We start from the raw sequence: 21,025 nt of genomic DNA on the forward strand, positions 1-21,025 counted from the left end.
TTTTGAGTTTCAAGTTTTTAAAAAGCATGATGCCACTTTTTTTATATAAAAACAAATAAGATGAAATATTCTCAGCAATTACAGTTCATTCTGGGGTAAAACAGTAAAGCACCAAGTGAAGTTTTCTTTGAAATTACTTTCTCCAACATGGAATGTAGACATAACAAGGTTTTCTAACTACCAGTGGGGAAAGAAAGAGCAAACAATTCATTTTCCCACCCACTGTGTTGAATTGTCTTGCTACTCTAAAATGAGATTAATCTTTAAAAGGTCTAAACTAAAATAACTCGAGACATTAAAAGGTAAAGAGAGCTGGCAATGTAATTTCTTAGGGGTGATACAAAATGGTAGAGGGTGCCTAAAGCATGGTATAATTGCCGATCAAATTCTCCCAAACAAATTCCCCTTCTCCCCCCCAATTAACAAAAGCCCTCCACCCATCACAAAACTTCAAAGCTACTCACATACTCCGTCCTCACAATATTTTAAAAATAAAACCCACTTCTAATTCATTCCTACTCATATTCATGTTGAAAAATAAATTTTCATTTGGCTTCTGTTGCTACTTTGCATCTAGCTTTGCCATCTCTTGCACGTAGATGCCAATGCTCTCACTGTCAAAAAGCACGAAGTAAATGTTCTTCAAGGAAGAAGGGCTGGAGTCATCAAAATGAGAAGAAATGGCTTTGAGTGTCAGCTGGGCTGCAGTCTGTTTTGGAAAGCAATTTCTATATACAGGGGAAAAGAGATCAGCATTAAAGCTTGAACATAAGAGCATTAGCCCAAATTATGAGCTAAATGTACTTTATAAATGCTCAACTCATTATCTAAAAGATGTTATTCCAGAAAATTATCAATAATGTTCAACCTTATAATTGCTAAGATTATAGCAGCTAAAAATCAGAAAAAGCGTATCTCCTACTATATTTGAATGGATTGAGAAAATTTGGACCATAATAACTATGATCAAGCTAACATAAAAGTGCATATGCACCAGCCTAACAGACTTATGGAAAAATGGGTATCTGCTGCTCAGGAATATCAGCATATTTATAAAGGATGGATAATCTTTGGGAAGAAGAGGAATGATAACAGGCAAGGGCTCATAGGGACATGAAGCTTGGAAAGAGTCCAGTGGATCAAGATCAAGATGTAGCTGAATCAACAACAGTAGTTTCAAGATACAGATAGTAGAGCTTACTTGGTCATGGAAATAAAGGGAAGGGAATTATGGGAAGAGAAGCTGGCTGATAGTGCTTCTCAAAGCACAATGGCAGTCATAACGAAATTCAAAAAGATAGTATACCATACAATGTAAGTGATGAATGGCTACTGGGCAGAGGAGACACTGTTGGAGAGAAGTATCTTAACATTTCACCTAGCATACCTAAATCCTTGGACAGCACTGAAAAAGGCCACAGCTATTGAAATATAAAGCCAGTCACAGAAATCATTAAGGCAGCCAACTCCTTTCAAGCAAAGCTCTTTAGTAGTTGCATGAAATACTAGAAGTTCAGAAAGCGATGCTTTCCTTGACACAGAGATGCAATGACTTGAAAAAGTTGAACATTATGCAGTCATTAAAGGTGCAGGACCTCTGGCAGGAAAAAAAAAAAATGGCAAGCCTTCATGTCACACTTACAAATTTGTTTTGTGACAAATTTGACAAGATGTTGAAACATTCATAACTAAGTGGCGGGGCTTTACAGAGAAAACCACATACCTGCCACTGGGGAAAGGTGGGAAAGCCACAGATTTCAGCTTCTTGTCTTCAGCAGCAGTTAAACAGTTCTTTACAGTCTCCTCCAGTTGCTCTTCACATTTGTCTGAACCCCACTGTGGGATGTGACAGTGAATGACAAACTTTGCTGCTAGACCAGTAGACTGGCTGAGAGCAGCTGAGGGAAAAAAGGGAGAAAAAAAGCAAATATGTTAGGCGTTAAAAACAGCCTGTCAGTTTAATCAGGTCTATAATTTTTGGCTACGGAAACCAATAATTTTTGGCTACAGAAGCCAAAAATTGTTGTAGCCAGCCCCCATCCCTCTGTCTGGCTTTTCCTCAGGAAGAACCAGCGGGATGAGGGGAAGCTTGCTTGCATACCACTGCTTGAAGGTGCCTTTGCCATCCTCCACCCAGTGAGGGGAGGGTTGCCATGTGGTGTAACCCACAGCCCCCCTCCTGACTCTGGAGGGTACAAAAATCACTGTGCAACCACTAAGCTCTGCAGCTTCAGAATTAGATTTAAGGCTTAACATCTCTTGCACTCCGCAGAGGACAGCTCCACACTTGCTGCAGTGAGTGTGGCAAATGAAACTGTTAAACCTGCTATTCATTCATACTTCCAAACCAAAATAACATTCCTTATAAAAATATAAGGTAGTCTTTATTCTGTTGCAATACAAGCTACCTGTGGGATGGAATCCCACAGAGATTGAAATAACTCATGCATTTTTTCGAAAAGCTATTCCAAAGACAAACAACAGCAAGAAAAAATATTTCTTGAATATTTGTAAGGAGAAAATACTAAATGATTAATAAAAAAAAAACTGCAATAAACAAAAGAGGTTACCTTCTGTGACTTCCAGAGGTCCTTGTGTTTTACGGAGTTCCTTTATGGTTTCTAAGAACTCTTTACCGCCAGACTTTTCCAGTGCCTTACCTGGGGGGCAAAAAAGCAAGACACGTTTCTATTAAAATACTAGTGGAGTTTTCACATAAAAATATAGAATCTGAAGTCAGCTATCAGTTTTGAGCCTATAGCCCTACGGTCAAAGATTCATTTAATAAAATGATTTCCCCTCCTCCCAGTGCCTCAACTTTCCATTTAAAATGTAGATAAATATTGTGCTGGCTGTCTCAAGTTTATTATAGTTTTATCGCACTATGGTTTTTATTTTTTCTATTTGTAAGACACCAAGATAATTCATTTTATGAGGTGTCTAAAAGAGAATAAACAAACAAAACTCTTAAAACACTAGCAGAAACCTAAGTACATAGCAAATGCAGCCAACTTTAGGATGGTGTAATTAAAAAGCAAACATAGTATTGCACCAACTTATTGTGTTATGAGATATATAGGCATCTGAAATCTTGAAACAAGACATTTGAATGATATCACTGTTAAAAATAAAACAATTGCCACCAAGATGGAAACTGCTGTACAAATACTGTAAGGGCTTTTGTTACACATAACTCAGACTTCAGCAACCTGGAGACCTCCAGAGGTTTGGACTACAACTGCTTTGAGTGCCAGTCAGCTTAGCCACACTGACTGGGGCTGATGGAAGTTGTATTAGTTTTGAGTTCTGATGTTAAGGTTAGACTTCAACAGCCCCCCTGGAAAAGGGTTACAATTACAATTCAAAGGTTCAAATATCCCCATCTCCTTAAAAAAAAAGAGTCTTAGAGACTTACCTACTTCTTCTTTGAGGTCTATTTCACTAGTAGTCGGGTGCACAATGCCTTCTACTTTCATAGAACCAATATGGCTGATGTCACTCTGCGTCAGAGAGAGCTGCAAGATGCCAATGAAACAGGAGAAAGAATTCACAAGAATATAAAGAAGCTGGCTGGATTGGACTAAAGGACTATAAAGTACAGAATCTTGTTTCAAACATGCCAAATAGCTGTCTTCAGGAAACCTGCAATCGGATTGCATAAAATCAAAATCCGTCTCCTATTCTATGACCCCAGCAGATTGTATCCAGAGATACTTTTTAGAGATGAGGAAAACAGAACCAAACATAAGATTCAAAAAGTGACCATATCATAGATTCATATAAAGGCATCAGGATACTGACACGCTCTATTTTCAGGTCCTTTCCTAACATTCCCAGCAAATAAATTGCCTTTATGCTGCAAACCAAGTTTATGCTTTCAGTGAGCTGCTAACCATAACTTTAATATATTTCCTATGTAGTCTTAGCCTGTTCACATCCCGTGTGTGTGTGTGTGTGTGTGCTGCTATGCACTTTGCATTTATTTACTGATGCTGTGAAATTGTCTGAATACTAAACTACTAAAACAGAAAGCAGATTGTACTTCATTTTCTTATTGCTACCAAGCTGCTATCAAATTGCACGGCTCTCACTTTCAAACTAGGGCTACGAGCAGCTCACTTTTCAGACTTCAAACAGAGCCTTTAAATACAGGATGACCACGTGCTCTTTTCATTAGAAACCCCTGCTATCTTTTAAATGCCTATCTTTATAATCAAGTAAAGCATTAATCTGGCCCAAATCCAGCTGCACATGTGCACAGCAGTAATTGGGCTTCTGTGAGCATAGCCTGTATCAGATAACTGGTGATAACGCTGATCACCCATACAGGGGAAGGAGGTAATGGGAGAGAGGGTACAAAATCCAGTCCCGTAACCAACAAATGGTTAGAATAACTGCCGGTTTTCTGACTGCAGCGCAAGCATCTGGATGCAGGGAGGAATTATGCAAGCAATTACTCATTCACCTATGGAAACAATTACGCATTCACCTATGGAAAGAACCCTGCTTTCCCGCCCCCAGCTGATCAGGGCACTTGATTTCTGTGTTTACTATATGCATATGTATCTATAGTTACAGAGATTCACCTGAAATAAACTGGACTAAGGGCACATAACTTCCCCTCTAATAGGTTCATTGTTTTCAGTTTGCACAAGAAATACCTAACATTTTTGGATTTCAATTTTACTAAAGCTGCATCTTCCTATTATTACTATCATTAAATTTATATACTGCCCTTCATTGGAAGTTCTCAAGGTGGTTCACATCACAGAGAAAGAACAAATAGTGAGAACAAAAGCAAAACAAAACAATACCCCCCCGCCCCATTCCCACAAACACATTTAAAAGCCCACAGAATATTAATCATCCTGGTCAAAGAGGAACATTTTCACCTGGCACATAAGGATATTTAATGAGGGCATGCAGTGAGCGAACCTCGCTGGGGAGAGCATTTCACAAATGGAGAGCCACTGCAGAAAAGGCCTATTCTTGTGTTGCCACCCTCTGGACCCCTTGAGGCACATGAAGCAGGGCCCCAGATAGTGATCACAGAATCCGGGTTGGTTTATATAGGGAGAGGTATTGCAGCACAGTGCATGAAGTAGCAGCACAGTGTTCAGAGATGTTAAGATTATTGCAGTGCAAACTAATGCAGTCCCAGACCCCTGGAATTTGTGCCTTATAAATAACCCATACCTATTTCATGCAATACTTTCTCACAGAGTGTCTCTCTCTCTCTCTCTCTCTCTCTCTCTCTCTGTGTGTGCGTGTGTGTGTGTGCGTGTGTGTGTAAGAGAGAGAGAGAGAGAGAGAGAGAATGAGAATATTCGTTGCTGTGAATGAGGAGAGGGGTGAGACCTCAGTAAGAATCATGACTGAATAGCAGGGGCATGGCCTGTTTTAAACAGGAGAAAGCTTAAACATGTAGCTCCTAGAGTGAAAATCTGCAGAGTGGCTACTTCATCATGATTTTTTTTTTCTTAAAAGAAGGGATTGCTTCATAAAAATACTTCCTGGATCTTGAGGAAACCCTGACTAAAATATATGCAAAGCGAGAGTCAACTGAGCAAATTTTGGTGTGGATAGTGTGGACATAATTTTATTGTACTGTTCTCTAACTTGGTACCTTCTGTCCTGGAAGAAGACTCTTGGAGGAGAGTATAGTGAACCCATCACCAGGTCCATCATCAGCTGCTGAATTTGATGCTCCTTCTTTTTCATTCTCCTTCTGTTTGTTCTATTGGGGGCAGGGAAAAGAAACATTAAGAAGAAGAAAACCTAACAAAGTAGGTGGGGAAATGTACTGTCAGAGAAACACCCCCCCCCCCCAATATTCACAACTAGAGTTTCCTCTGACGTGGTAACTTTTTTGTTTTCCACATGAGGGGCTGGTTCACATAAGCATCTTACTGTGTAAGAACAAAACAGAAGAGCCATTGTGTAAGGATCTTAACACCTTATAGGTAAAGGTGTGACTTGGCTCTCAAATGGACAATGTGAAGATCAATGCTAGTATTAAACATAAATATATTTTGCCTTGCAGAGTTGGGTTTACTTTAATCTGTGCTATCTTGGTCAGGTCAGGTGTCCATTTGCAGCTCTGATAGATTTTGAAAACATGAACTGTTAACATATCCATGTGTGACTCATCTATAGTTTTTCTATCTCCTGGCGTATGTTGGAAGTGGAGAAAACAAACCAGCTCTTTAAATCTATGTTAAAAACCAAGAACACCAAGACTGTGGTCCTAAGCATAACTACTTGGAAATAAACTCGAAGTCACCCAAAGGTTCACTTTCTTAGATGGAAGGAGCTTCCTTTGGAGGAAGGGAACCTTTGGATATAATCCAATGAGACTAATTTCCAAATTATTTCCCCCCCAAAATGGTGAAGTCTATTCCCTCTTTATACTATTAAGTGTTAAGGATAGCATTATATGTAAGGGTCCCCCCCTCTTATACATTACAACCCTATATGGCAGCCAAACTCCTGAAAAGCTTGAGTTACTCCTTTAAAATAACTTACAGAGAAAGTTATCTTACAAGAAGTTCTACTTTGCTCTTGCACAGTATATACTGGGGCTATTAATAATGAGCACCCTCTGAAATGAACCTGACCACAAAGAAAGGCATTATAATGAGGCAATGAGACCAATCCTAAGAGGGATAGCATAGCCTGTTTTCCAAATAGAGCTGCTTGGTCCAAGTTTTGCTTACCTTTTTGGGTGCCCGGGCTTTTGCAGCCTTTGTTTTCTTTCCAGTCTTCTTGGTCCCCAAATATTTCCTCCCTCTCTTCTCTGGAGAAGGTGAAAGGATAGTATCAGATTTGCTTTTGGTGCCTCGTTTTTTGGCAAGAAGCTCTGGATGAATCCTGGGCAGGACACCTCCACTTGCAATGGTCACTCCTTTTAGCAACTGCAGAAAGAAGCAGTGTACAGAGACAGGACATACCTGAATACAAGTTCTCTTGAGGGTACTCATTCACTTTGATAGATTTGCTTGTTGTTTTTACAAACAATTCACTGTACAAAATGGAAAAACTCCAAATATGCAGCTCTGCTTTCATGCTTAAAAAAAAAAAATAATAATAAGCAAAATAAAAATAATAAATTCAGTTATACTTCCTACATTTAATACAAAAAGGAAGACACAATTTATAGATCAGATTGCTGATACTGAAGGCCCATGAGCTTTGGTGACAATATACTCGTTTATGCTGTTATAACATTCTCCAATATTTCATGGATGAGAACTGAGCCACTCTTTTGTGCATGTCCAAGTATTTCTGGAGTGGAGTCTGGCACCTCAGCAGCATGCCTGGCTACATAACGCTGCGGCCAACACAATTCAGACTCAATCTGCCAAAAGTAGAAACTGGGGGGCCACTAGGGGGCGCATTGGAAGATGGCCGACAATACCATCTCTCCGACCCACACGGGGTAATTAAGAGGCTGTTATGGGAGTAGGCAGCCTCCCTTTTTGCCCCAAGGAAATGGGGAACACTGCCCTTGCCTGCTGTGCCCATAAATCACCCCCTAATTCGAAAGAAGGGGGTGAGGGCCCTAGGCAGAATGCCCCCGTGTGGACATCGGCTCTCCTGGACGCTGTCTCTGATCGCACACTAGCTGCAGCAATTTGGAATAATTAATTACAAAAGAAGCAAATGCACATATTTCAAGTGAAGAAGGGGAGTGAAGTCTGCTAATTTAAGTGACCTCTGCGAAAGAAGACGACGGGTTGGAGAAACAGGAATATGTTACAATGAAGATACACCAAAGGCTGGGTATGTTGACAACGGGACTGAATGGGGGGGGGAACCTTTTTTACTTTCCTTCTATGTGATTTACAAGAACCCCTCCTCATTAGAATCGTCAGTTGAACTGACCCAAGCAGGATGATTAAGGTCTGTGTGGAGATAAACTTTAACCAAAAGTATGCTTTATGGAGATCGAGAAGCAATAAGAGCTTTTGGAATGGCGCAGCAATTAATTCGGAGTTGCCATCTTACCAAAGGATTTATAGCCGAGAGAAGGAACGGACTTGTTTTCAGACTGCATTCTTGGTGAATCTCCTCAGAGGTTTTGAGAAAGGAGGCAGATTGGTGAAGATTAATGACGCTAAGACTGTTTTGATGTATGGAAGTGATGTTACATGGAAAACGTCTGGATATGGCTACTGGATAAAAAATAATAATATCCACGCAGGATTACAAACTGTCTAACCAGCTTGTAGAGACTATCAGAGGTCACAAAGAGAAAGGAAAAATATATGAAAATAACAATAAGAGATGTGGAAAAACAAGAAGAAAGGACTGGATAGTACTGTGAACATCATAAGGTTAGATTTGTGGACATTAAAACAGCAGTAAGAAGCAAGAAGTTGATTGGATCCCCTTCAGAACTTGAAATATGGGTACCCCCAACAAAAATTTAAAATTTGGCTGTGTAATTTGGAATTTATGTAATTTGGTTTGATTTGATGTGATTGGTCGGTTAATAAAAAATTATTCTTAAAAAAAAAGAAAGTAGAAACTGGGAGCTAAGCAGAAGGCTTAAGTTGACAAAACTAGTGAGAGACAGGTTTAACAGTGATTAAGAAGGTGAAATACTTGGGGATTAATATGACAGCTAAAAATGGGAACTTATTTAAAGACAATTACGAAAAATGTTGGTCGGAAGTGAAAAAGGATTTAGAAATATGGTCAAATTTGAAGCTTTCCTTGTTGGGTCGAATTGCTGCTATAAAGATGAATGTATTGCCAAGAATGCTGTTTTTGTTTCAATCACTACAAATTCTGGACAAAATGGATTGTTTCAAGAGGTGGCAGAGAGATATTTCTAGATTTGTCTGGCAGGGCAAGAAGCCCAGAATAAAACTTAAAATATTAACCGATGCAAAGGAATGAGGGGGATTTGCCCTGCCAGACTTTAAACTTTATTATGAATCAGCAGCATTCTGCTGGTTGAAAGATTGGCTGCTTCTTGAGAACACAGACATTTTGGATCTAGAAGGTTTCAATAATGTTTTTGGGTGGCATGCATACTTATGGTACGACAAGGTTAAAGCACATAAAGCATTTAAAAACCATATTGTCAGAAAAGCATTGTTTAATGTCTGGACAAGATATAAAGACTTACTTGAAAACAAAACCCCAAGGTGGTTGTCACCGATGGAGGCAAAGGCCCTGAAAAAGCTCAATATGGAGGCCAAGTGGCCGAAATATTGGAAAATCTTGGAGCAAGAAGGAGACAAATTGAAATTGCAGAGTTTTGAGAAACTAAAAGATAAAGTGCGAGACTGGCTTCATTATTATCAAATAAGAGAGGCTTATAATTTAGATAAAAAAATTGGCTTCCAGGTGGAAAAATCAAAGTTGGAAACAGAACTGTTAGATCCTAAAACAAAGATACTTTCAAGAATGTATAACTTGCTGTTAAAATGGAACACTCAGGACGAGACGGTTAAATCTGCTATGATTAAATGGGCACAGGACGTTGGACATAACATTATGTTTGCTGACTGGGAACAGTTGTGGACCACAGGTATAAAATTTACGGCATGTAATGCTTTAAGAGAGAATATTATGAAAATGATATACAGGTGGTACATGACCCCAGTCAAGCTTGCAAAAATCTATCACTTGCCCGACAATAAATGTTGGAAATGTAAAGAAGCTGAAGGTACATTCTTTCACCTTTGGTGGACGTGCCCAAGGATTTTCTGGGAGATGATTTATAATGAATTAAAAAAGGTATTTAAATACACTTTCTTGAAGAAACCAGAGGCCTTTCTCCTAGGCATAGTCGGCCAATTGGTGCCAAAGAAGGACAGAACTTTCTTTATGTATGCAACAACAGCAGCAAGAATACTTATTGCAAAGTATTGGAAGATACAAGATTTACCCACCCTGGAAGAGTGGCAGATGAAGGTGATGGACTATATGGAATTGGCGGAAATGACTGGCAGAATACGTGACCAGGGAGAAGAGTCGGTGGAAGAAGATTGGAAGAAATTTAAAGACTATTTGCAGAAATACTGTAAAATTAATGAATGTTAAAATGATGTTGGAATGGAAATAAGTGGTTTTGGTAATAAGGTTAATAAGAATATGCAAATATAGATTGTTATATGGATGAAAATATATAGTTATAATAGGTTAAGATATAGAGTAAAGATAAATGAAAGAGGGTAAGGATTTGCTGAAAGGATTTTGTAAACGGGAATACAAAAAGGGGAGGTGTGAGGAGGTCAAGGAAATAAGTAAATGAGCCTAAAGATATTGAAAAATGGATTTTTTCTTTTTCAATTCCCCCCCCCCTCTTTTTCTTTTTTAGCCATCTGTTTTTTGTATTTTGTATTTTCCCTTTTCTCTTTTAGGTCCTTGTTTCTCTTTTTTTTGTATTATTCTTGTTATCTTTTTTCTTTTTCTGTTCATGTGTAATCTTCGGTTTAATTTTCTTAATTTTTTAAACCTATGTTTATTGTAAAATCCTAATAAATATTTTATATATATAAAAAAGACAACCCACAAGCTATCCAGCAAGTAAAGACAACACTACTACAGTGGTGCCTCGCAAGACGAAAGAGTTTTTCGTTTTTTGAGTTGCTTCACAAGATGAATTTCCCGATGGGCTTGCATTGCAAGACAAAAACGTCTTGCAAGTTTGTTTCCTTTTTCTTAAAACCGTTAATACCCAGGGTGCATTGCCTGAAGAGGTGCAGTTGCGACTTGACTTCGAGGAGCAACTCATAGCACGCGGTGTGGTAGCCTTTTTTGAGGTTTTTGAAGACTTTTTTGGGGGGGTGTTGGATTTTGGGTTGGGGTGTTTGGAATTCAAGGACTTGGTGTTGGGGAGGGGTTTGCAAGAATCTGGAAGCTTGTGTGTTTTTTTTCCTGCATTTTTATGATTTTTTGTGACCATTGGGGCATTCTGCTGTTGTTAAAAAAAAAGATTTCTGGGTTTGGATTTCTGTGTGGTGGGTGGCTGGGGGGGTCAGGGAATTGTTGAGAAGGGGTTTGCAAGAATCTGGAAGCTTGTGTGTTTTCTGGGAGGTTTGGTGCTTTTGAATTTTTTGGATGTGAAGCACTGATTTTTTTTGGGGGGGGGGTTGCGAATGTAGGAGCTGTGCTGCCATGGGGCCCAAGAAGAAGGCTGCTGCAGAAGCCGGCGAGAGGAAGAAGGAGAAGGTTACGCTGGAAATGAAGAAGGAGATCATCCAGAAGCACGACGGTGGAATGCGTGTGACAGACTTCGCCAGAGAGTACGGGAGGAATCCATCAACCATCGGGACCATCCTGAAGATGAGGGAGAAGATCCTTGCGACTGATGTAGCCAAGGGAGTCACCAGGATCGTGAAGAACCGCCCAGCTGTTCTGGAGGAGGTGGAGAAGTTGCTGCTCATCTGGTTAGAAGAGAAGCAGCGTGCAGGGGACACAGTGACTGAGGCCGTCATTTGTGAGAAGGCCAAGGCCTTGCACGCAGACCTCGTCCGGCAACAGCCAGGAACCTCAGGCGAGCCAGAAGTCTTCAAGGCAAGCAGAGGCTGGTTTGACCGGTTCAAGACGAGATCTGGAATCCACAGCGTGGTCAGGCATGGAGAGGCTGCCAGTTCTGATGTTCCTGCGGCTGAAGACTTTGCAGTGGAGTTCCTGGAGGTTGTGACGACGGAGGGCTACGTTCCACAGCAGGTCTTCAACTGCAACGAGACCGGGCTGTTTTGGAAGAGGATGCCCAAAAGGACTTTCATCACTCAGGAGGAGGCCAAGTTGCCTGGCCACAAGCCCATGAAGGACCGTCTGACCCTGCTCTTCTGTGCCAATGCAAGTGGCGACCTGAAGATCAAGCCCCTGCTAGTGTACCACTCGGAGAACCCACGGGCCTTCAAGAAACACAAGGTCGACAAGGAGCAGCTTAGTGTCATGTGGCGATCCAACAGTAAGGGTCACACGTGTGCTGTTTGTGGACTGGGTCAGGCCTCGCTGGAAGAGGAGGAAGCAACTGAGGAACGGCTGTCCTCCAAAGAACTGAGGGACACTTGCCAGAAGTGGAAAGATGTGCAGGCTTTTGCACAGCGGCACCACCCTGACAAGGACCTGACACGTGACCTTGCGAACACTTTTGATACGAGGGTCATGTCGTCTTTCAGGGAGGTGCTGAAAAGGCGGATGAAGCAGCAGACCATGGACAGGTTCTTCAGCAAGAAGCAAAGAGTGGAAGAGGAACCTTCTTCGAGTTGTCCCCCAGAGTCTTAGAAAATGTATGTACAGTACACTTTGGTGATTTTTAAATGCTTTTCTGTCATGTTTAGAAACTTAAATTATTGTTCCTTCAATTTTTGAAATGCTCTTTACAGTATGTGTGACTTTAAAGAGCACTTAATAAACTCTTTTTGTACCAAATTTGGCTTTGTTTGGACTTTTTTTGACCATAGGAACGCATTAATTGATTTTCAATGCATTCCTATGGGAAACCGTGCTTCGCAAGACGAAAAATTCGCAAGACGAAAAAACTCGCAGAACGAATTAATTTCGTCTTGCGAGGCACCACTGTATATTGCATTTAAACCACAGAACACTGATCCACTTTAACAGTCGAAGAACACAGAGGCACAGTAGTAAATGCCCAGCCCAAGATAAGTGAATGAATTTATAGTAAGAATTCTAGAAAAATAAAACATTAAGCAATTGTAGCCTCCCTGCCCCGGTTAAAAATGTAGCGTTTGCAGTGTGGTGGCCTAGTTCCCACAGAGATTAAACTACTAGCACTTCTCTCTATAATAGTTAAGTATCCCTCTCCATTGCTGCAAACTTCACCCAGAGAGTGTACTATTTCATCCCACTTCTCGTGTTCCTTCCCCAATCTGGGAAAACCAACCCCTGCTTCCCTTCCTATTCGCCCCAATTTCCTCCAATGTAAATTATGCCAAGACCTCACTAGGGCAACTCAGGAGTCTACTTTCAATGTTGGGCCAGAGTTCTGGGAATAAAGGCACCTCTGAGATCATGAAGAGTATGAGCTCCTCATCACTGAACTACTGCAGACTTTTGCCCTCCCACAAACTTAACACTCAGGAGTGGGCTGCCTCTGAACACACGCATAAACACTGAACCATCATCAATCCTTTCTGCAATGCCCATGCCCATTGTCTCCTCCCACTCCTCTCATTCCTTAACTTTCTCTCTCACACTTTCCCATCCCTTTTAACAATCTACCACAGTGGTTCTCAAAGGGTGTGGCACACCACACTGGTGTGGAGGGCATCGTGGCAAGTGTGGCAGAAACATTCAAGAACAATAACATATTTAAACATTTCAGTGCAGTATAGTATATCCAGCAACTGAGGAGATATAGAGAAGTTTATTCACTTTTATGTTACGTTTTGGTTGGGTCTTATAAATGTATGTTCTATTGCAGGCTTCCTCAAACTTGGCCCTCCAGATGTTTTTGGCCTACAACTCCCATGTTCCCTAGTTAGCAGGACCAGTGGTCAGGGATGATGGGAATTGTAGTCTCAAAACATCTGGAGGGCCGAGGTTGAGGAAGCCTGTTCTATTGGGTACGTCATAATTTTGGTAGTACCATAGTTTATGGATGTCAAAGATACAGTCATACCTCAGGTTGAAGTAGGTTCGGGATGAATATTTTCAGGTTGCACTCCGCGGCGACCCGGAAGTAACAAAGCGCGTTACTTTCAGGTTTCGTCGCTCACGCATGCGCAGATGCTCAAAATGACGTCACCCGCATGCACGGAAGCGGTGAAATGTGACCCGCACACAAACAGTCACGTCTTACGTTTACTTCAGGATGCGAACGGGGCTCCGGAACAGATCCCATTCGTATCCAGAGGTACCACTGTATAAAGTAGCACATCTCAATCTGATAGGCTACTCTTTGTGACACCTGTCTTGAGCTTCAGCTTTCATCCACATGAATCATGCAAAAAGGAGGGGAGAGAAGAGGGAGGAATGCCCCCCAGCCTCTAAATCAATCTGATTCAATGAAATATTTGCACACTGCTCTGTATAGATTTCAGAGTGGTGTCAAACCATGGCAGTCATGGTTGAAACAGAACAACTGGAAAGCAACAGCAGAAACCTCCAGCAGTTAAACTTGGACCAAGCTCAATGGAGTTTACTCCCAGGTAAGTAGGTATGGGATTGAAGTTTAGGTGATTGCATTTTGTGGCATTATAACAGTATAGCTGTTAGTATACCCTTTCTTAAACATTTATGTGCTGGGGCAGCGTGTCTAACTACTGAATATTAGTTAATAAAAATGTACTATTCAAATCAGAAGCACATGACTGTAGAGCTGCCCCATGCAGAGCAGGTTGATAAGAATGCTTTAAATTGACTCTAAACACTTCCATCCTTAATGTTTATTTTTTCACTTTCTCTCCCCCACCCCTTGAAACTTTTAAACAAAGAACAGCAAACATGTTAATGAAGAATAACTGCAAGCCATGTGTAGTGGTTTTAGGGGTTGCTCGTGCGTAAGCTGGTGCAAACACCTGGCTGGGTTGCCTGAGTGAACCTTTTCTGTCCGGACAGCCACTCACCCGTGGCTGTCTCAATCGCTGGCAGAATCCGTCAGTGGGCGTTTCTTAAACTTCTTCCAGCAAAGAAGCTCTTTGACGCCTAGTCTCCTCCTACTCTCTCTGCGTGAAAGCTTTCTGCGCAAGGAGGGCGTAGGCAGCGAAGGACCTCTACTCTCCCTGCTGGTCCCCGGCAAGGAGTCATGGGACCACCTCGCCGCTTCCCCCATCTGCCCCCCTTCTCCACTGGTGCTACGCTGATTCTCTTCCCCAGAAGATGGGCTGCCTCTCCCAATCCCGGGACGCTGTCCGGAATCCCTCTGGATTTTGCTCTCCCCCTCCGGCACTGATGGCAGTTCCCTGACACCATGCAACACCTTGTTTGGCAAATTCAGAAAAAAACTGTAAGAAACCATGAGATCTTGGTTTTTCAACATTTTTTCCCCTAGTAGTGTTGAACTACAGCACTACAACAGTAATTAACAGTTATCCAATGCAATTATCTTCTGTAAATTGTTTGTAAAGCATACCTGATTCAGCTCCTCATCATTAGCAACTGCCAGAAGGATGTGTCTTGGAGCAATTCTTCCCTTTTTGTTGTCCCTTGCAGCATTACCAGCCAATTCCAATATTTCTGCTACAAATACATTGGGATACATGTCAGTAACAAGATACGTCTGTTCCTGGGACTCACTATATAAATAATTTACACATTTAGGCCATCTGTGAACCACCTCACGGTTTCATTTCCTAGATCTGTAATATTCTAGGTCCTTCCTTGAAATGGAAAAAAGCCTGGGATGTGTGCATTTCAATACCTTTGCTTTTAATGATTTACTGAATTTACTAAATGGGGGTGGAGCAGAGCAGCACATTCCGAGCGTTGCCAGCTTGCAGTGCAGTGGGGTGGCTTCCAGTCTTTCTTTTCACTATACCAGTTCCAGGCTGCTAGCACCCTGCTCCTAAAGGCACCATTTCAGAGCTTTCTTCTTGCTCCCACTAGCAGGAGAACTGGCAAGAGCTTTCTGCCCACCTGGGCCTTCCAGCACAGTGGAACCCTCTCCACTGGCAGTACTTCTCTCTGCTGGCAAAGAGGCAAACAGTGTGCCATCCTGACCCCTCCAGCCATAATTGAGGGATTAGGATTGCATTATTATTTGACGATTTCTATTTATATCCTGCTTTTCAATTATATAGTGCCCAAAGCTTCTTACAAAAAAGAAAAGCTTTCCCACTTGGGATAAAGCATGCATGATCGGATGTCTACTATTCCCACTACTCTGTTAAAAGCTTGAACTCAACAACATCAAACGAGCAAATGATTTCTTTACCATTATACAGCCTCATTTCCAGAAGTGTTGTGAAAGCACTTGGCCTTGCCACTTCATTAATTTAATTAAAACATGTTCTTACCTGCTAGATATTCTATGACAGCTGCCATGTAGACAGGAGCTCCCACTCCTATCCGGAATTTGTATGTTCCTTTCTTTAAGTATCGCATCATTCTGCCCACTGGAAAAATAACGCCTGCTCTGCTGGAGCGAGACATTTTGGTCATTTTTTTCTTTCCACCTCGGGCCGACATGTTGTCGCTCTGTGTTTTTCAGTCTTCTGGCAGATTATTCTTATTTGCTTGTCCTAATATAAAACATACAAAGGGTGAAACAAGGATTTATATTGGGTGTGATATAATAGGAGCTGGATTTTTTTTTAAATGTAGGGGAGCAAGATTTAAGGCTGTGTACACACTATACCTGGCTATGCTATACGTTCAGAACACATTCCCCTGCAAAGAATTCTGGGCCTTGTAGTTTACCCCCAACAAAATTAGAATTCCCAGCAACCCTTAACAAACTGCAAAACATAAATGACCTATAGTAATGTAATTGGTATGCAAACAATACTTTCAATATTGTACCAACTAGTCCACAACGTGAACAACTAAAATGGCACAGCTGCCAACACCCATGATACACCTGAAACAAAGTTTCATAGCCAGTTTCTTCGTCTGATGTTCATGTGAGTGTCAGTGCTCAGGCAGCAAGACCTTTATCACACACACATATGATGTTATGAACAGGTGTGAAGGAACCCCATGTCGCAGAAGTACAGTACAAAAATAAATTGAGAGAGAAAAAAACCTGTGTGAGACACACCTCAAAAACAGGGTGAAGACTGTGACCACGAAACACTGATTTGCCCAGGGGATCTGGAGAACCATGTGGGGAAATGGAATAGAGTATCCTGGAGGAAGGGTACTGACTGGAACAGTGAGCAAGAGCACTCCGCACTGCAACACTGGATATAGGTCCCATTTGTCTGATTCAATTTCTACTATTACAACCAAACCTGTTCATGTAATAGCCTCTCATATTATCCTAGGCTGTTCCAATGCAAACTAAAAATAGGCTTCTATACTTTTAAAAATTGCGTAAAGTGAAAATTTCTGAAAGGCACAGCTTTGTCAAGGAGTGAGCATAATTGTACCTGTTGAAATTGTCTTTGCTACACAACTATGAAAAATACGGAAGCTGTATCCTCCATTGCATCGGAATACACTATATTTTGATTCCATATGGCCACAAAGGCATATATATCTTATAGGTAATAAGTAATATATAAGTAATTTCCATTTTTTATTTGACCTGATTTGTGGCTTTTAACCTGGAAGCCTCATACACAGATGAAACTTGTCCTAGCATAGAGATAAATGGATCTCAGGGTTGTGAGCTAACTATGGAGATGTACCTGGCTTACACACATCTGGTAAAATAGCCTGTATTTGCTCAGAAACTAGGCCACAGCCCCACACCCGATTCTGTACATAATGCCCATTGTGTGCTTGGCATTTTACAAAGTGAAAGAGGCACACAGGAGACAACAAAGGGGAGGAAAATGGAGCAGTGATAAAAAGGACAAGTAACTGCAATTATTTCAGTTACATGTACTTAGGCTTAGTTAAATGCATCATTATACTGTTATTTGTTTGTGCTGTGTAGCTTTTGTGTGCCTATGCGAAGGGAAATAGGATGGCAAACCTTTTCCCCTGGCAGAGGCTCTCTGCCTTCAATGAAGGCAACCCATTTATGCGGGGGTTACGTCCCAGGTCATTGTGCGCAGTCAGTGGACTGCGTGTAAGCTCATTCTGCCCTCTTCTGGTACCAAACCTGGCAAGTGTGTGCACGGTCCTATGTGCATCAAATGTGCACAAAATAGGATTTGCCTGTACCAAATTATATGCTGAAATTCAAACAGCTGCAGCATTCTCAGAATGAGGATAAAACAATAAAGCAAACTACACCTGTTTAATGCAATTCCTGTCAGACTTGTAGTTCTTTAAGATACAGAAACATAGGAAAAGTGAAAACCCCAGAAGGTAGAAGTGTTGTCTGTGGATAGATTCCTGATGTTAGTATACACAATATTTTGCATTTGTGTAGAAAGCTGCATGTCTACTTGTATTTCTGAGATAGGGCGACCTAATTCTAGTGTTATCTAGGTGATGTGAGCCCTGTTCAGAAACGCTCTCCATGCATTCAGGGAATCAGGGGAGAGGAGGGCGTGGAGCCCACTGGTCCCACCTCCAGTTTGCCTACTGACTTCTCATCCATCGCCTTCATACATTCAGTATAAGGTTTGGAAGCTTAGGGCTCCCAAATATATAGCAAACCAAACCTTCAACCGAAGGTGTACAGGTTGTGGGCAAGGCCAGCAGACATGCCGATACTGCTTCTCCTTCTCACTTGTTTCCTAAGCACATAAAGGGCACTTCTGATTTTTCTTTTCTTAAAAAAAAAAAATGCATTTAACACCATTTCTATACTGCTTAATATACAAAATATTTCTAAGCAGTGCACTGGAAAAACACACATATATTACCTAAATATGTAAAACCACAAATACAAATAAAAAAAACAAGAATGAAAACTTAAGAAATAGAGCATTATAAGTGGTTGCAGCACTTCTGCTCGCAGGGGGAGATATCCATGATTTAATGTTCCCCATACAGAAAAGTATATACACTAGACTAGATGATAGGGAGAAGGGAATCACCAGACTACCAATTCAGTGGGTAAGGTAAAGGTAAAGTGATCCCTGACCATTAGGTCCAGTCGTCACCAACTCTGGGGTTGCGGCGCTCATCTCGCTTTACTGGCCGAGGGAGCCGGCGTACAGCTTCTGGGTCATGTGGCCAGCATGACTAAGCCACTTCTGGCGAACCAGAGCAGCGCATGGAAACACCATTTACCTTCCCGTCGGAGCGGTACCTATTTATCTACTTGCACTTTGACGTGCTTTCAAACTGCTAGGTTGGCAGGAGCTGGGACTGAGCAACAGGAGCTCACCCCGTTGCGGGGATTTGAACCGCCGACCTTCTGAACGGCAAGCCCTAGGCTCTGTGGTTTAACCCACAGCGCCACCCGCGTCCCAATTCAGTGGAAACTGGGCCTAAATGATAGGGAGATCAGATTGCTCAAATTATGTGGCAACTTCATGAATCTTCTGGCATGATGCAGAATATATAGCTATTATTTATCTAAAACATTTACATCCCTGTCAACAGGCGGGGTTTCAAAGTGGCTGATATAACCATGATATGTGTTCTTTTTTTATTATGGCAGTAGTGATCGATTGAGGGGCTCCGTGGGAGAATAAGAGAAAATGTAAAAAGAGGTAGACAACCATTTGGAAAAACAAAACAAGAAACCTCAACACCTCGCAACTCACACACAGCGCTTCATAAAAAGAAACGCACTGCGCATGCTCCGCGGCCGTTTCCTCCATCCATAACATTCCCTCTCAGAAGAGGGAGGTGTGACATTGCTCGTCCTCATATAAGAACGCCCCACTCTTTAAAGGGGCTGGCCTTTAAATTCAAGCAGGAACCTTTCTGTTTCTTTCAAATTCAAACCGCCAAAGCATTAAAACTTATTTACGTAGCGAGCGAGAACGTGGAGGAAGATGTAGCTAATACGGAGTCGGGGGCGGGGCGCGCGCGCACTGAGGGACCCGCCCCGCCTAACGTTCTTTAGGGCACGCGCTCATAGGTCGGACGGTTGAAAGACGCGGGCTGGCAGTTTTTTCTTAAAGAGGGTGTGTGGGTGGGCGTGAGGGGGACAGCGTTTAAAGAGGCAGGATGGAGAGCGTGCGCTTATGCGCCAGCCGCCAGTCAGGCGCAGGGAACTCTGGGAAACCAACGCCGTTCCCTTTCCCGCGCAATTCCCGTCCTCCTAGCCTCGGGTGGGGGAGGCGTCTATCTCTAGGCTCTCTCGTCAAATTCCTGCCTCCTCGTTCTGCTTGTGGCCCGAGATGAGCGGGGGGGGGGAGGGGAGGGGTTGAGATGCCGTTAACCGGCTCTCGTTGAAAGGGCGCCCCGGAAAGGGAAGCGCCGGGGAAGTGACCTCTCCTCACCTCACTCCCCCTTGGGAAAGCCGTGCGGTGGGGAGGGAGAGAGGGAATCGCGCCCCCCGAGAGAAATGGGGGGGGGGGTTAGAGAGAAACAGCGCAGAGGGCGGCGGCGCCTTCCACCCCTTCACGCCACTCGGCGGCATTTTCTTGACCTCTGAGGAGGACAAAACGGGAGCGGGAAAAGCGCCGCAGCCTCAGCGGGAAGAGATTCTCATCTCGCGCGCTGAGGCGCCGCCACTCCCGCTTTTTTCTGTTTCAACGGCTCGCTCTGCCGCCTTTTCTCTCTTCCCCTCGCGTTGCTCCCTACCGGGGATGACGCGCCTCTCCCCGCATCGCCTCCATGCGTGGGGGTGGGGGGGCGGGAGGCTGCGGCTGCTTTCGGGGGCCGCTTCCCTTCCCGCGGCGGCGCTTTGGCTGAGGGGCGGGGGCGGCCAATGACGGCGACAGGCCTCCTGCTTCCCCACCCTCCCCTGCGGGCCCCAACGGCTTGTCCTCCGGGGGTGCATTAACCGAGCAGCCTTTCCCCCCGCCCCGAGCCTTCCCGGTCACCTGCCCGCCTGCTGCCGCCTCCGCTCCGGCGCCGCCGCAATGCCCGCGTCGCGCTTCCTCCTTTCCCTTCCGTCGCTTTTATTGTATGGTTTCAATGGCGGCAGCTCTGGAGGCCGGTGGTAGGGAGGGGAAGGGGGGTCCTTCTCCACATACCACCTCTAGGAGGAGCCACGACAGCGCGGTCCTCCGAGCGCCCCCGCCGCCAGCCCTGGCGTCGACGGCGCTCTCCTGGTGCCTCAGGGAAGAGCCGCCAAGGGGGCCGGGTCGCCGAAAGGGAGCAGCGATGCTGGCAGCTGTAGCAGCAGCAGCGGGGCTTTTTAGCCTTGCTCTTCGTTTGGATCGGCTGCGGGTCAGTTTTGGAGCCATCGGGACACCCTTTCGAAATAACCCACTAACCCTCTTCCTACCTCTGAAGGTTCCCAGCGCCTCCCGCTCCCGAATTCTTCGCGATTTCTTCTAATTCTTGCTTCGCAGCGGTGACTTTAACCTAAAAGAAAGCTCTCTGCCAAGGAATACCTGCCCAAACAGAAAGG

At 43.2% G+C, this 21,025-nt stretch overlaps 2 protein-coding genes across 8 annotated transcripts; one reads left to right on the forward strand and one right to left on the reverse strand.

Moving 5' to 3' along the window:
- MACROH2A2 (macroH2A.2 histone) lies at positions 1–21,025 on the reverse strand. 7 transcript variants are annotated; one of them, XM_081004752.1, is made up of 9 exons: positions 20,900–21,025; positions 15,948–16,172; positions 15,065–15,171; positions 6,717–6,914; positions 5,627–5,737; positions 3,416–3,515; positions 2,571–2,660; positions 1,724–1,898; positions 1–728 (listed from the first exon to the last, which is right to left on the reverse strand). In XM_081004752.1, the coding sequence occupies exons 2-9, from the start codon at positions 16,117–16,119 to the stop codon at positions 563–565; spliced, it is 1,119 nt and encodes a 372-aa protein (XP_080860878.1). In that variant the 5' UTR covers positions 16,120–16,172; positions 20,900–21,025; the 3' UTR covers positions 1–562. The 7 variants fall into 7 exon arrangements, with proteins under 7 accessions (XP_080860878.1, XP_080860882.1, XP_080860877.1 ...); XM_081004756.1 differs by lacking the exon at positions 20,900–21,025 and adding an exon at positions 20,497–20,768; XM_081004751.1 differs by lacking the exon at positions 20,900–21,025 and adding an exon at positions 20,493–20,763.
- On the forward strand, positions 11,178–12,399 carry LOC308476830 (putative CENPB DNA-binding domain-containing protein 1). Its single transcript, XM_081004779.1, has 2 exons — positions 11,178–11,655; positions 11,992–12,399. The coding sequence occupies exons 1-2, from the start codon at positions 11,200–11,202 to the stop codon at positions 12,250–12,252; spliced, it is 717 nt and encodes a 238-aa protein (XP_080860905.1). The 5' UTR covers positions 11,178–11,199; the 3' UTR covers positions 12,253–12,399.

This window comes from Podarcis pityusensis, assembly GCF_964106645.2.
Source record: "Podarcis pityusensis genome assembly, chromosome: 5".
Lineage (NCBI taxonomy): Eukaryota > Metazoa > Chordata > Lepidosauria > Squamata > Lacertidae > Podarcis > Podarcis pityusensis.

Coding starts and splice junctions, on each gene's coding strand:
- LOC308476830 (XM_081004779.1), top strand. CDS start 11,200: ATGAAGAAGGAGATCATCCAGAAGCACGACGGTGGAATGCGTGTGACA. Junction 11,656..11,991: donor TTGCAGTGGAGTTCCTGGAG/GTTGTGACGACG, acceptor CTGGAAGAGGAG/GAAGCAACTGAGGAACGGCT.
- MACROH2A2 (XM_081004752.1), bottom strand. CDS start 16,119: ATGTCGGCCCGAGGTGGAAAGAAAAAAATGACCAAAATGTCTCGCTCC. Junction 6,915..15,064: donor ATGATGAGGAGCTGAATCAG/GTATGCTTTACA, acceptor TTCTTTCTGCAG/TTGCTAAAAGGAGTGACCAT. Junction 729..1,723: donor CCACCTTTCCCCAGTGGCAG/GTATGTGGTTTT, acceptor CCCTGTATATAG/AAATTGCTTTCCAAAACAGA.